The 13,864-nt window shown below is 37.0% G+C and overlaps 1 protein-coding gene across 18 annotated transcripts in view; it reads right to left on the reverse strand.

Moving 5' to 3' along the window:
* The window catches only part of STAU2 (staufen double-stranded RNA binding protein 2), a 306,987-nt gene that overhangs the window by 178,553 nt on the left and 114,570 nt on the right, over positions 1-13,864 (reverse strand). For all 18 annotated transcript variants that reach the window (XM_061439006.1, XM_061439002.1, XM_061439009.1 and 15 more), the window contains 2 exons: positions 12,378-12,515; positions 2,778-2,909 (listed from right to left, as the gene is read on the reverse strand). In XM_061439006.1, coding sequence (XP_061294990.1) covers positions 2,778-2,909; positions 12,378-12,515 — 270 coding nt within the window. The remainder of the gene's footprint in view (positions 1-2,777; positions 2,910-12,377; positions 12,516-13,864) is intronic.

Here is a 13,864-nt window from a genome sequence, read left to right on the forward strand (position 1 = left end):
TCTTTTTTTTTTTAATCCTTATACAAGATTCACTATATTCAGACACTATTCTAAATGATGCACAAACATTAACTAAACATGGGAGATACCTTTAGGAAGAGACCAAGTCTGAGGGTCTCAGGGTAAAGTGAGGCTAATCTTTTCTTCACTGTTCACTCTTTTGCACTTTTAAATCCTTCCATGGACAGAGGAGCATGGCAGGCTATAGTCTATTAGATCGCAAGAGTCAGAAACAACTTAGCAACTAAACCACCACCACCATCATCACTCAGTTATGTACATACCTTGATTATTTTTTTAAAAAGCCAACTTTTCAAAAGCTACTTTTAAAGATTTATTTTTATAATTGCTTTTGTCACATTCTCAAAAGCTCTTCTTATTGACAAATCAAGGTATTAACTAACTCCTCTTACTTGATCTTTGCAGCATACAACTACCACTGTTTTTATTTTTGGCCATGCCATGCTGCTTGTGGGAATCTTAGTTCCCTGACCAAGGAATGAACCCGGGGCCAGGCCAGTGAAAGCACCAAGTCCTAAACACTGGACCACCAAGGAATACAGGCACCTCTTCCGTAAAGTCTCTTGCTACTCTCTTTTTTACAGGTATTCTTCCTTTCTGTATCCTCCATGCACTGTATCTGCTACTGAAATCTTAACACATACACTTAAGAAGCATGGCTGGTGTCTTTTCCCTCTCCTCTCTACACCACTGCCCTAGTTCAGACCCTCAGTGTCTTTCACCTGAACAATTCTGCTAGCATGGCCTCCCTGCCTTCAGTCCTGTCCTGCCCATATCCATTCACTACATTACTTATAGGACTGTCCTATGTAGAAAGCAAACCAGATCATGCCATTTTCAAGCTCAAATCTCAGTAATTCAAAAGCACATTACTTCACATAAAAATAGTCATCTCACTACTCCTGACTTTCCAGACTCATCTTCACATATCTAGAATTTTAATTATACTGTAACTTTTGTTACGTGATATAAGCTCCTCACCCCTAACACTTACTGGTCAGTTTCGTGAGTGCAGGGACCAAATTCCAGTCATCTTATCTTCAGTTTTAAGTGTCTGGCATTTAGTGAGTGTGATGATTAATTTTATGTGTCAACTTGTCTGGGCTAAGGTACTCAGATATTTGGTCAAACGTTATTCTGGGTGTTTCTGTGAGGGTGTTTTTGGAAGAGATTTACATTTAAATCACTGAACTCTAAAAAGTAAAAAAACTGACTCTCTAGACTGTGGGTGGGCCTTGTCAGTTGAAGGCCAGCAAAGGCTGACCTTCCCTGGAACGAGAGGCAGCTTGCCAGTCAATGGCCTCCAGACTCTGCAGCTCCTTCCTGAGTCTCCAGCGTGCTGGCATCCCCAGCAAATTCTGGAGTAGCCAAGCATCCAAAACTTCATGGGTCGATTCCTTAAAATAAGTCTCTGTGTGATACACACACATACACACACACACACACTCCCTGTGGGACTCTGTTCCTCTGGAGAACCCTAACTAATAACACAGTGGGTATGCAAAAATATGTTTTTCTAATTAATGAAATTAATGCCGGTGTTTTTTTCTGTTTTATTTTCATTTAACTTACAAATAAAGGTCTACGAGATTTATTCTGACATATTTTTATAAATCACTTACCAGTTTTAAGTCAATATAAATGTGTTAAGTTAAAACAACATATACACAATGTAAGAACTACAGAAATTTGAACACGTGTTAGGTTTCATGTTACAAATACTTTTAAAACAAGAAAACACATTCACTAGCCAGGTTATAAAAACAGAACTGAAATCTCCAGTGATATCACACAGATAAATAATTTTTAATCACTCAAAATAACTGCCTAGATATTTACAGCACCTTAAAAAGTGTATCTAAGTATTTTTTAATAGATAATTTCATTTTTACTCCAAACTTCACAAAGGTGTTCCTGCAGAAACTGAAAATATCCCTGAAATAGAATCCATATGTGAGAAAATGGCATGGAAAAAACCGTATTGTTTATGACAGAAATAATTATTAAGCTTGTTTTGGGAATGTTCATACAAATGAAATGTTTAATAAAAATAATTTCTACATATGTATAGATAAAATGATAATTGAATACAAAGTGAAATGAAGTCAGTTCCTGCCAAGTTAACTGCCAAGGCCTGAATTCAGGGTTCTCAGCTTCTCTTGCAATGCAGGCAGGTGTTAATGATGTCATTACCTGCTGCAGAAGAAATAGGGGACCATGAACACAAGTCTTGGCAGAAAATAAACACCCTCTGAGTTTACCTTTAATTTAAAGTAAATAGAAAAATCAGTTTATAGAATGTCTGTCCTATATAGCTCCTGCCCTAAAGGGATAACTCAGGATCTTTATTTCCAGGGTTTTCAGCTGTATTCCAGAAATAAAGGCTAACAACCTCCATTCTTAAAAAGCACAAATTAAAAAACTGGGTATATATATCATTAGTCAGTATGGTAAAACTCACTACACTGGTACTAATATTATATAAAATATATACAATTATACAGCAAATTTTTAATATTTTCTAATTGTAAGATTATAATATTTTATTGTGACCCCTAAACAGTGGTTATTTTGTACCAGGAGAATCTGTATCTTTAAAGATATGAAGATAAGAGTACCAACTTGGGAAAGTTAAAACTTGACATCTACTTTACACTAGTTAAGACAATACTGAGTCAAGAACACTGGAACAGAACTTGCTCATTATTTTTATATTCTGACAGGACAGAACTTCTCCATGTAAATTTAACTCTCACCTTGTCAAGCTGATCTTGAAGACTAGTGGATGCTTTATAACCAAGTTGTAACAGCATAGCTTCCGCAGCATTTTTTTTGGCTATCTTTTTATTAGGTCCTGTTCCAGTAGCAACTTCATTCCCTACCTTGACCTGGTAGGAATAAAGTAAGAAATGTAATGACAGCTGCTTTGGTAACAAACATTAACATCACTAAGCAATGTGTTCTGCTCTCTAGCATTCAAAAATATAAAGTTCAGTCCATAATAAAATAGCAATTACGATCCCTTTTATATTTTATATATATATATATGAGAATGCATACACAGAGAAAAGTATGGAAATCTGGTCCTCAAAATTGAGGACATTATGAGGGGTTATATCAGGATGACAGAATCTTGAGTTCAGTTCAGTTCAGTCGCTCAGTCGTGTCCAACTCTTTGCGACCCTATGAACTGCAGCATGCCAGGCTTCCCTGTCCATCACCAACTCCCGAAGCTTGCTCAAACTCATGTCCATCGAGTTGGTGATGCCATCCAACCAACAGTTTTAGAACATTTTTATTTCCTTACATATTTCTATATTCTTTGATTTTTAAACAATAAACTTATTTATGTAAGCAAAAAAAAAAATTCACATTGTAGAGAGTTGATCATGACTACATTTAGTATTCTTCACTTAAATTAATAAACTGAAAAGACTAAAATTCACATTGCTGCCATTTAAAATAACGTTAAAATGCGCAGAAAACCTGAATACCCATTTCTCCAAAGAGGATACAGAGATGATCAATAGGCACATGAAACGATGTTCAGCACTGCTAATCATGAGGGCAATGCAAATCAAAAAACAATGAGATATTACCTCAAACCTGTCAGAACGGCTATCATCAAAAATATCCCAAATAACTAATGCCGGCAAGGATGGGGACAAAAGGGAACCCTTGTACGCTGCTGTTGAGAATGCAAATTGGTGCGACCACTATGAACACAATGTGGCAGTTTCTCCAAACAACTAAAAACAGAATGGGGGGAGGGATAAATTGGGAGAATGGACTAGAGATATATACACTGCTATACATAAAACAGGTTACCAGTGAGGACCTATTATACAACACAGGGAACCGACTCAATACTCGTAATGACCTATATAGGAAAAGAACCTTGCTAAGTCACTTCAGTCGTGTCTGACTCTCTGCGACCCCATAGACAGCAGCCCACCAGGCTTCCCCGTCCCTGGGATTCTCCAGGCAAGAACACTAGAGTGGGTTGCCATTTCCTTCTCCAATGCATGAAAGTGAAAAGTGAAAGTGAAGTCGCTCAGTCGTGTCTGACTCTGTGCGACTCCATGGACTGCCGCCTACCAGGCTCCTCCGTCCATGGGATTTTTCAGGCAAGAGTACTGGAGTGGGGTGCCATTGCCTTCTCCAAAAGAACCTTAAAAAGAGTAAATATATGATATGTATGATTGCCAGGTGGCTCAGTGGTGAAGAATCTGCCTGCAATGCAGCAAACGCAGGTTTGATCCCTGGGTCTGGAAGATGCCCTGGAGAAGGAAATGGCAAACCACTCCAGTATTCTTGCCTGGAGAATCCCATGGACAGAGAAGCCTGCTGTACAGTCCACGGGGTCACAAAAGAGTCAGACATAACCTAGCGACTAAATGACAACATGTATATGTATAACTGATTCATTTTGCTGTACACTTAACACTGATACAATACTGTAAAACAACTATACTCCAGTAAAAATCATTAAAAAAAAAAAAAAAAGGAACTACCATATATCCCAGCAATTCCACTCCTGGGTATATATCTAAAAAGCCAAAAACACTAATTCAAAAAGATACACACACCTCAACGTTCATAGCAGCAATGTTTACAACTGCCAAGATAAGATGCAACCTCAGTGTCCATCAACAGATGAATGGATAAAGAAGTTGTGGTAATTATATACACAGTGGAATACTACGCAGTCATAAAAAGAATGAAATTTTGCCATCTGAAACAACATGGATGAACTTGAAGGATATTATGCTAAGTGAAATAAGTCAGAGAAATACAAATACTGTATGATGTCACTTATATGTGGGATCTAAAAATACAACAAACTAGTAAATATAAAAAAAAAAGAAACAGACTTACAGATATAGAAAACAAACTAGTAGATACCAGTGGGGAGAGGGAAGCAGGGAAGGGCACTATAGAGGCAGGGGATTAAGAGGTGCAAACTATTATATATAAAATAAGCTGTAAGGATATACTATACAGAAAAGACCATATAGCCAATACTTTATAGTAACTATAAATGGAATATAACCTTTAAAAATTATTATAAATTATTATACTGTACCCTTGTAACATATACTATTGTACATCAACTATATACAATAAAAAATCTTTAATCCAAAAAAATAAATTTAAAAAATTATATAGTTTACAAAGGATTACATTAAGTAGTTTCTGAAGAGTACATACAAAGATTAATACAATACTGTGGTTAAAAACAAAGACTTCTGAGTCAGATTTGGGTATGAAATCTAACTCCATTATTTCCCATGAACTGATTCAAATTACTTAATATCTCTAAGCCCCAGTTTTTTCATTAGTAAAAGAGGGGTAATACAATGACCTAATAGTGTTACTCTGAAAATTAAACAAGAAAATGTATGTAAACTACAGTGTGTATTATAGCGTAATTGCTCAATAAACAGTAGCTTTTTATCATTAGAACTATCCCACAGTTCTCTTTTGTGAGCAAGATGCACACATGTATGTACTTCCATACATTCAAATATACATCAGTCATCTTATGTCCACATGTACATTTCCTGAGCTGGGTAATGATTTTTTAGTCATGTATATGCTGAGATAATATAAATATAAAAATTAAATCAGCAAACAAAAAAGGAAAAAAATTATATGAATAGAAAATACACAGTGAAAGTGGGATTTATTTTTACAGATTGTTCTCAGTAAGTGATAGAAGGAGCAGACAAGAAGATCATCACAATTTTGGAAATTAAAGAATGTAATCTAAATAATCTATGGGCAAAGAAGACATCTCACTGGAAATATTTTAAATAATAATGAAAATGCAATATGTCAAAACTTGAAAGATGCAGCTAAAGAGGGTGTAGAAGAAAACATGTAAGCCATAAAAGCTTAGAAAGAGTAATGAGCTAACCATTCATCTCAAGTAGTTACTAACAGCAAAATAAATCCAAAGAAACAACATTAAAAACAAGAGCAAAAATTTAGGAAATATAAAACAAAGTACAACAGAGAAGTTCAAAAAGCCAAAAGCTGGTTCCCTGAAAAGACTAATACAGTGATAGACCAAAGGCGAGGCTGATCAAGAAAAAATAAGAGAAAAGACACAATCAAGAATGAAGATGGGAGATTATGAACCTTCCATAGCATCACAAAATAATAAGGGATACTGAATAATTCAGCTAACATTTTTTAATACTTAAATAAAATGGAAAATTTCTAGACAATACACATTTCCAAAACTGGCACAGAATAAACCCCTAACTATATAAATCTATAACTACAAAGAAGTTAAAACCACAATTAAAAACTTTTTCACAACAAAAAACTTCTGAGAGTTTTTCTAGCAAGTTCTACCCGATATTTAAGGAAGAATAATGCTACTCTTACAAAAATGCATCCAAGAATAAAAAAAAAAAAAAAGAGGAGTCCATCCCCAATTATTCAGTGAAGCATCACTTTGGTTTCAAAATCCAACAAGAAAAGTATAATTTGGCAAAACTAATACAATTATGTAAAGTTTAAAAAATAAAAAAAAGAAAAAAAGTTTAAAGACTAGTTTCATTCATGAACATAAATGCTAGTTTAAACCATGTAATAGTACACTGAACAAAGCAATGTAAAAAAAAAGAAAAATAATGACTAAGTTAAGTTTATTTCAAAAACGTAAGGTAGGTCTAACATTCGGAATTCAATCAATCAATGTTATTTGCTATATTAATCAGTTAAGGAGACAAATCATATGATCACCCACATAAATTGAACAAGAGCATTTGCAAAACCTCAATGTTCATTCATATTACTCAGCCACAAAAAGGAATGCATTTGAGTCAGTCCTAATGAGGTGGATGAATCTAGAGCCTATTATACAGAGTGAAGTAATCAGAAAGAGAAAAACAAATACCACATATTAACACATATATATAGGATCTAGAAAGACGGTAGTGATGAACCTATTTGCAGGGCAGCAGTGGAGACACAGACATAGTGAAGAGACTTAAGGACGTGGCTGGGGGGTGGAAGGAAGGAGAGGGTGGGATGTATGGAGAGAGCAATATGGAAACATACATTACCATATGTAAAATACAGAGCCAATGGGAATTTGCTGTATGACTCAGACCTGGGCTCTGTGACAACCTAGAGGGATGGGATGGGGAGGGAGGCGGCAGAGGTGTTCAAGTGGGAGGGCACATAAATAAACCTATGGTTGATTCATGTTGTTTGGTAGAAACCAACATACAACTGACAGTGTGGAGATTCCTTAAAAAACTGGAAATAGAACTGCCTTATGATCCAGCAATCCCACTGCTGGGCATACACACTGAGGAAACCAGAAGGGAAAGAGACACGTGTACCCCAATGTTCATCGCAGCACTGTTTATAATAGCCAGGACATGGAAGCAACCTAGATGCCCATCAGCAGATGAATGGATAAGAAAGCTGTGGTACATATACACAATGGAGTATTACTCAGCCACTAAAAAGAATACAGTTGAATCAGTTCTAATGAGATGGATGAAACTGGAACCTATTATACAGAGTGAAGTAAGCCAGAAAGAAAAACACCAATACAGTATACTAACGCATATATATGGAATTTAGAAAGATGGTAACAATAACCCGGTGTACGAGACAGCAGAAGAGACACTGATGTATAGATCAGTCTTATGGACTCTGTGGGAGAGGTGGGGAGATTTGGGAGAATAGCATTGAAACATGTATAATATCATGTATGAAACGAGTCGCCAGTCCAGGTTCGATGCACGATACTGGATGCTTGGGGCTGGTGCGCTGGGACGACCCAGAGGGAGGGTATGGGGAGGGAGGAGGGAGGAGGGTTCAGGATGGGGAACACAGGTATACCTGTGGCGGATTCATTTCGATATTTGGCAAAACTAGTACAATATTGTAAAGTTTAAAAATAAAATAAAATTTAAAAATAAATAAATAAATAAATTCAGAATGCTTGCTAAAAAAAAAAAAAAAATCACGTGTATACCTGTGGCAGATTCATGTTGATATATGGCAAAACCAATACAATATTGTAAAGTTAAAAAAATAAAATAAAATTTAGAAAAAAAAATAAATAAAAATAAACAAATTTTAAAAAAATGTTTAAAGGATGTCTTAACAGCTATCAGAAATTTTATAGTTCAGATCTGTGCAATGTTTTTGAAACATTTCATCTTGCTTTTTCTGCTGAAACCACATTATAACAAATAAACAGTAGTCTTATGGACCCCACTTAGAAGCACCGATCTAGTGCCTGGGGTTGGATGAACACGCAGCACCTTCCGTATCTGTTGGCCTGCTCCTGACCCGAATAGCAGGCCCTATACACAAAGTCTTCAAGTCCCTGGCTAGAGCCAGCCTCTGCTGCCTGTTGTTTTTTCCAGTGCTTGGTTTGTTCCCTGGCTTCACGAGACCCTGTGCTGTTGCTGGAAAACTTGAAGCTGGAAAGAAGCTTCTGCTACTGCTCTGAGGGTCAAAAGACTTGCCAAAGTAAATGGCAGTGAAAGATAATGGAGTAGCAAAAAAATGTTTCAACTGTTTTCACAAGCTATATACCTTTTCTCATTCTCATTCAAATCTTTGGCTCCTTCATCCTTAAATCTCAGTTATTGCCCAAGCCTGAGACCCTCTGCCTCTAGGTTCCTATTCTTGGGACAGGGGGTTCCCATCACAGCATTCATTTTAGATCTGAGTCTGCTGGCTTTCCATCTGATCTACTCTGACACCTGAAGACTTACTTACAGAATAAGTACTTTCAGATTCATTTTTCCTATTCATTCGCCCCTTGCCTAACACGAGCTTTTATAGTTCCATAGTTCAATAGCTTGTGAGTAGCTGGTTACCCCAGAGTTATTTGTTAGGACTGAAAAAGACCACTGTGCTAAAGGACTTTGGTTCCCTGCCAGCACTTACAATGAGCACTCAAAAGAAAAAAAAATTTACCGCATTATAAAAGTCAGTAAGCATGTAAATGGGCTTCCATGGTGGCTGAGTGGTATAAAGAATCCACCTGCCAATACAGGAGCCACAGCTTCAGTCCCTGGTTCAGAAGATCCCCTGGAGAAGGAAATGGCAACCCACTCCAGTATTCTTGCCTAGGAAATCCCATGGACAGAAGAGTCTGGTAGGCTACAGTCCATGAGGTTGCAAAAGAGTAAGACATAACTTAGTGACCAAATAACAACAAAGCACGTAAGTAAACCTCCAAAAGTCATCTTCCTAAAAACCTTCCAAGATTTATGACTACTGTAAGATTTTTACATTAAAATGTAAATTTTTCTACAAAGAAGCTCAATTATTTTACTATGCAATAATTTTATGATGACTAGATTTTTGTCTTTAAACAAATCATTTAAATTAAATCCTCTGGACTTCACTGGATGTCCAGTGGTTAAGACTCTGCACTACCACACTGGGGGGGCATGGGTTTCATCCCTGGTCAGAGAAGGCGATGGCACCCCACTCCAGTACTCTTGCCTGGAAAATCCCACGGATGGAGGAGCCTGGTGGGCTGCAGTCCATGGGGTCGCTAAGAGTCGGACATGACTGAGCAACTTTACTTTCACTTTTCACTTTCATGCACTGGAGAAGGAAATGGCAACCCACTCCAGTGTTCTTACCTGGAGAATCCCAGGGATGGGGGAGCCTGGTGGGCTGTGGTCTATGGGGTTGCACAGAGTCAGACACGACTGAAGCGACTTAGCAGTTAGCAGGGAACTAATATCCCACATGCCATACAGTGCAGTCCCCTCCTCAACAAAAATTCAAGATACTATTTTTTAAAATAATAATAATTAATTCATTAATGAAGTCTACAAAAAACTAACAAGAAGTCTGGTAAAATAGCATTTACCAAAAAATTAATGAAATTTCCTTAATACATATTTTTTAAAACTTGAAATCTTAAAAAAAACCCCCAAACTTGAGATCTTAATCACAGATAGGTAGAAAAATTAACATATGATATATAATAATAAAATGTGCAGACACACAATTTAGTTATCATTATTTTCTCTTTGAAAAATTAAAATACCCCTTTCCAAAAAAAGAAAAAATTTCCTCTGGACCTAAATGCCCAAATAGTGTCACTGGAAATTTTCCTGTACCTAGTAATCAATACAAGTAAGGACATCCATTTTATAACACACATTTATTTGTGGCGTTTTTCTGGTGATAGACAAATATGAGCATATTATCTTTATATCATTTACTTCCACATTCAATAATAATGATTCCATTATAACAAATGATAACATTGTTTAAGCAGTTTATACAAAACCCTTTACTTTGATGAAGTTACAGCAACACTGTAATGAATCCACTGGGGCTTTCAGAAGAAGGAAAAAACAATATGAATTCAGTGTGAAAACATTTAAAAGCACAGCCAAATGTTCCTGTTTGACTAGAATGTTTATGAATACCCATAAAATGGAAGCTGGCCTAAGATATTCTAAATTCCTCTTTCAAAAGGGATATTCGGTATATTCCACAGGAAAGGAATTGTTTAATAAAGTCAAAGCCAGTTTTTATTTGTAACACAGGTCTAAAATGTGTGTGGGGGGGTGGGTGGATCTTTTTTCCCTCAAGTTTTGGACTTCAAAAAATACTTTCTAGAATTCCTCAAAGTTAAGAATGTAAAAAGAAAAATGGTGCACATACTTTACAGAGTAAAAAATACTAGAACAACACTGCTCTGGGTCCTAATGACATCTAGAAAACCACGTGTTTAGTAACCACAGCAGAAGCCCTCCTCCTTGGACATCTAAGTTAACAACCATGGTTTACTTGTAACTACAACATAAGTTTATATCTCCAACAAAAGTCAAACATACTAGCTCTCAGTCAGGCAGGCAACAAATATACCTTATAGGTTTATAAGATCCTACTATACACATACCACCATATTGGGTACTGTGAGATAAAGAAACACGGAGGTTATAAATTGGGAAGGAAGGTAAAACTTAGACATGCACAAGAAGTTAGTCAACATGAGATACCATGTTTGAGTCTAGATGTCTGCCATATATGGTCAGCACTTAATTAACATCTGTTGATTGTAACTGGGTTATATCAAATGTGAGATCCACAGGTTTGGCTGGAAAAGCTTCTTTGACAAGCCTGTTGTTGCTCAGTAGTGTCCGACTCCTTGCAACCCCATGGACTCTAGCCTGCCAGGCTCCTCTGTCCATGGAGTTCTCCTGGCAAGAGTACTGGAGTGGGTAGCCATTCCCCTGTCAACCCAGGAATCGAACTGGGGTCTCGTGAATTGCAGGCGGATTCTTTACCAGCTGAGCTACCAGGGAAGCCCATAACCTAACAGAAACAATTGGGACCATAAAGAGAATTTAATATAGACTGGGTGCTAGAGGATTCTAATGAGCCATACCTAATGCAAGAAAAAGTAAAAACCTTCTATGTGTTTTAGAGTCACACACTAAGCATACAGGCTAAAATGACATGTGGTTACAAATTAGCTTTAGAAAACTTCAGAAGAAGGAAAAGAAGGAGAGAGGAAGGGAAGAAGGAAAAACTGATAGCCAAAGCAAAGCACAGCAGAAATCTTTACTGTTGTTTTTGGATGATGGGCATAGTCCCCAAGAGGCCGTTATGCTCTTCCATTATACTGTCCTTTATTGTGTACTATTAAACATATCCATCCACCTTTGGATATGCTTAAAATTTTCATAATAAAAATGAAATGTTTCTATGATACTGAGACTTGAGTTGGTAAATGAAGATGGATAGGTAGCATTTAAAAAGGAGGGCATTTCAGGCATTCTACCTCACTCCCAGTCCCCATCCCTAGACCAATACACCAGCAGCCACTCTTCAAGTTTCCAGGCTGTACAAAGCAGCACTTAAATCTCTCAGCAACTCACAGCCCCTCTGTGCTCACCAGGCAGCCAGCTATCCCTCTTTTCTCGATTTCTCCAATGACAAGCAACCTCATGCTCTTGGCCCTGTTTCACCTACTACCTCCATCCTTCTAAATTATGTTTCTAATTCCATCTGTCTTTTATTCCCAGTAGTTAACAGACTCCAGCTGCAAATTGCAACACATTAAGTTAGAGATAGGCGTTCTCAACGAGGAACTCTGGGTGAGCTCATAGTCCCTTTGAAACCTCACACTCTCCAGTCTGACATGTCCTTGACACTTGAATGTTCCAACCAAGTTGGTAGATGGATCTGGAGGGAATGAACACTTTAAGTGTAAACAGTTTTATCTTCTACTATTAATTCCTAGTCTTCCTTCCCACCATATCTTTATTCTAGCCTTAGGATTTCTAAATGTTTTCAGTAGTTTAGAAAAAATCTTTTAATATGAAAGTGAGACATACTTGCATCACAAATTCCCGACGTCGCGGCATTCCTCTTTCTGAAAGCAAAACGTAATCTGGCTCCTTTTCCTTTTTGGCCTGTTGAATCTGAGCCAGGCGGCTAATGGGGTTCATTCCTTGACCATATTCTGGTCCAGCCTAGAAAATAATTGAAGAAAAAAATTTCAAAATATGAAACATGCTTGTAAAACTTCTTACTGGATCCTTAAAGAAACCATGGTTCTCACCTCCTCCCCTGCACCCCAAAACTGTGACTGGAGGTAATAAATGAAAATCAAGACAGTTTATAAAGGAAAATCATAAAGTGAATCTGAAAGTAGGGTTTCTAGAGGATTTAGGGCTCACGGGTATTATTGGTAAGTTGGGTCAACTATCCTTTTAAACGCTTTAATACAGTGGGAGTTGTTTCACAACTTGTATTCATCAAAAAACACCAAAAAGAACGAAGACAAGCTATCAACTGAGAAGAGATATTTGCAGTATGTATAACTAAAAAAAGATGTATCCAGTATCCAAAATATATATTTTAAAACTCCTAAAAATTATTAAGAAAAAGACAATCTAAAAAAATTGAGCAAATGAGATGAACAGATATTTAACAGAAGAAAAAAACATATAAAAAGATAATTCATCTCATTAAGATTCAAAACGCATATTAAAACCACAGTGAGGTACTATTTCACACTTATCAATTTAGTAAAAATTAAGAAGTCTGACCACACCAACTGGTGAAGATGGGGAGTAACAAAAACTTATACAGTGCTGATCCTAATATAAATTAGGAAACAATTTGGCAATGTCTCTAAAGCCCATGACCCATTCTTCAGTAGTCTATTCATCTAAAAAACTGTTACCCAAATGTGCCAATTCATTTGTACAGGAATATCCACAGCTGCATTATTTAAAATAGCAAAAAAGAAAAACTAAAATAACCTTATGGCATGTTCATACAGTGAAAAGGCATACAGCAGTGGAAATTAAGATTTAAGTACTGCTACCTGCATCAAGATGAATGAATTTAAGAAAAAAAAAGTTAAGTGGCAAGAACAAGCACAGAAGAATATATGAACTATAATATAATTTATATACACTCCTGCTGCTGCTAAGTCGCTTCAGTCGTGTCCGACTCTGTGTGACCCCATAGACGGCAGCCCACTAGGCTCCCCCGTCCCTGGGATTCTCCAGGTAAGAACACTGGAGTGGGTTGCCATTTCCTTCTCCAATGCATAAAAGTGAAAAGTCAAAGTGAAGTTGCTCAGTTGCGTCCAACTCTTAGCGACCCCATGGACTGCAGCCTAACAGGCTCCTCCCTCCATGAGATTTTCCAGGCAAGAGTACTGGAGTGGGATGCCATTGCCTTCTCCGATACACTCCATTAAAACATAAAAAACTGGTGAAATTAACTATGGTCTCAATAGGTGGACAGGCACAGGTGAATGGAGCAACAGATCCAATATTTTTTAAAAGTCAATTGTTTTCCAACTGAT

Source organism: Bos javanicus, chromosome 14 (assembly GCF_032452875.1).
Source record: "Bos javanicus breed banteng chromosome 14, ARS-OSU_banteng_1.0, whole genome shotgun sequence".
NCBI lineage: Eukaryota > Metazoa > Chordata > Mammalia > Artiodactyla > Bovidae > Bos > Bos javanicus.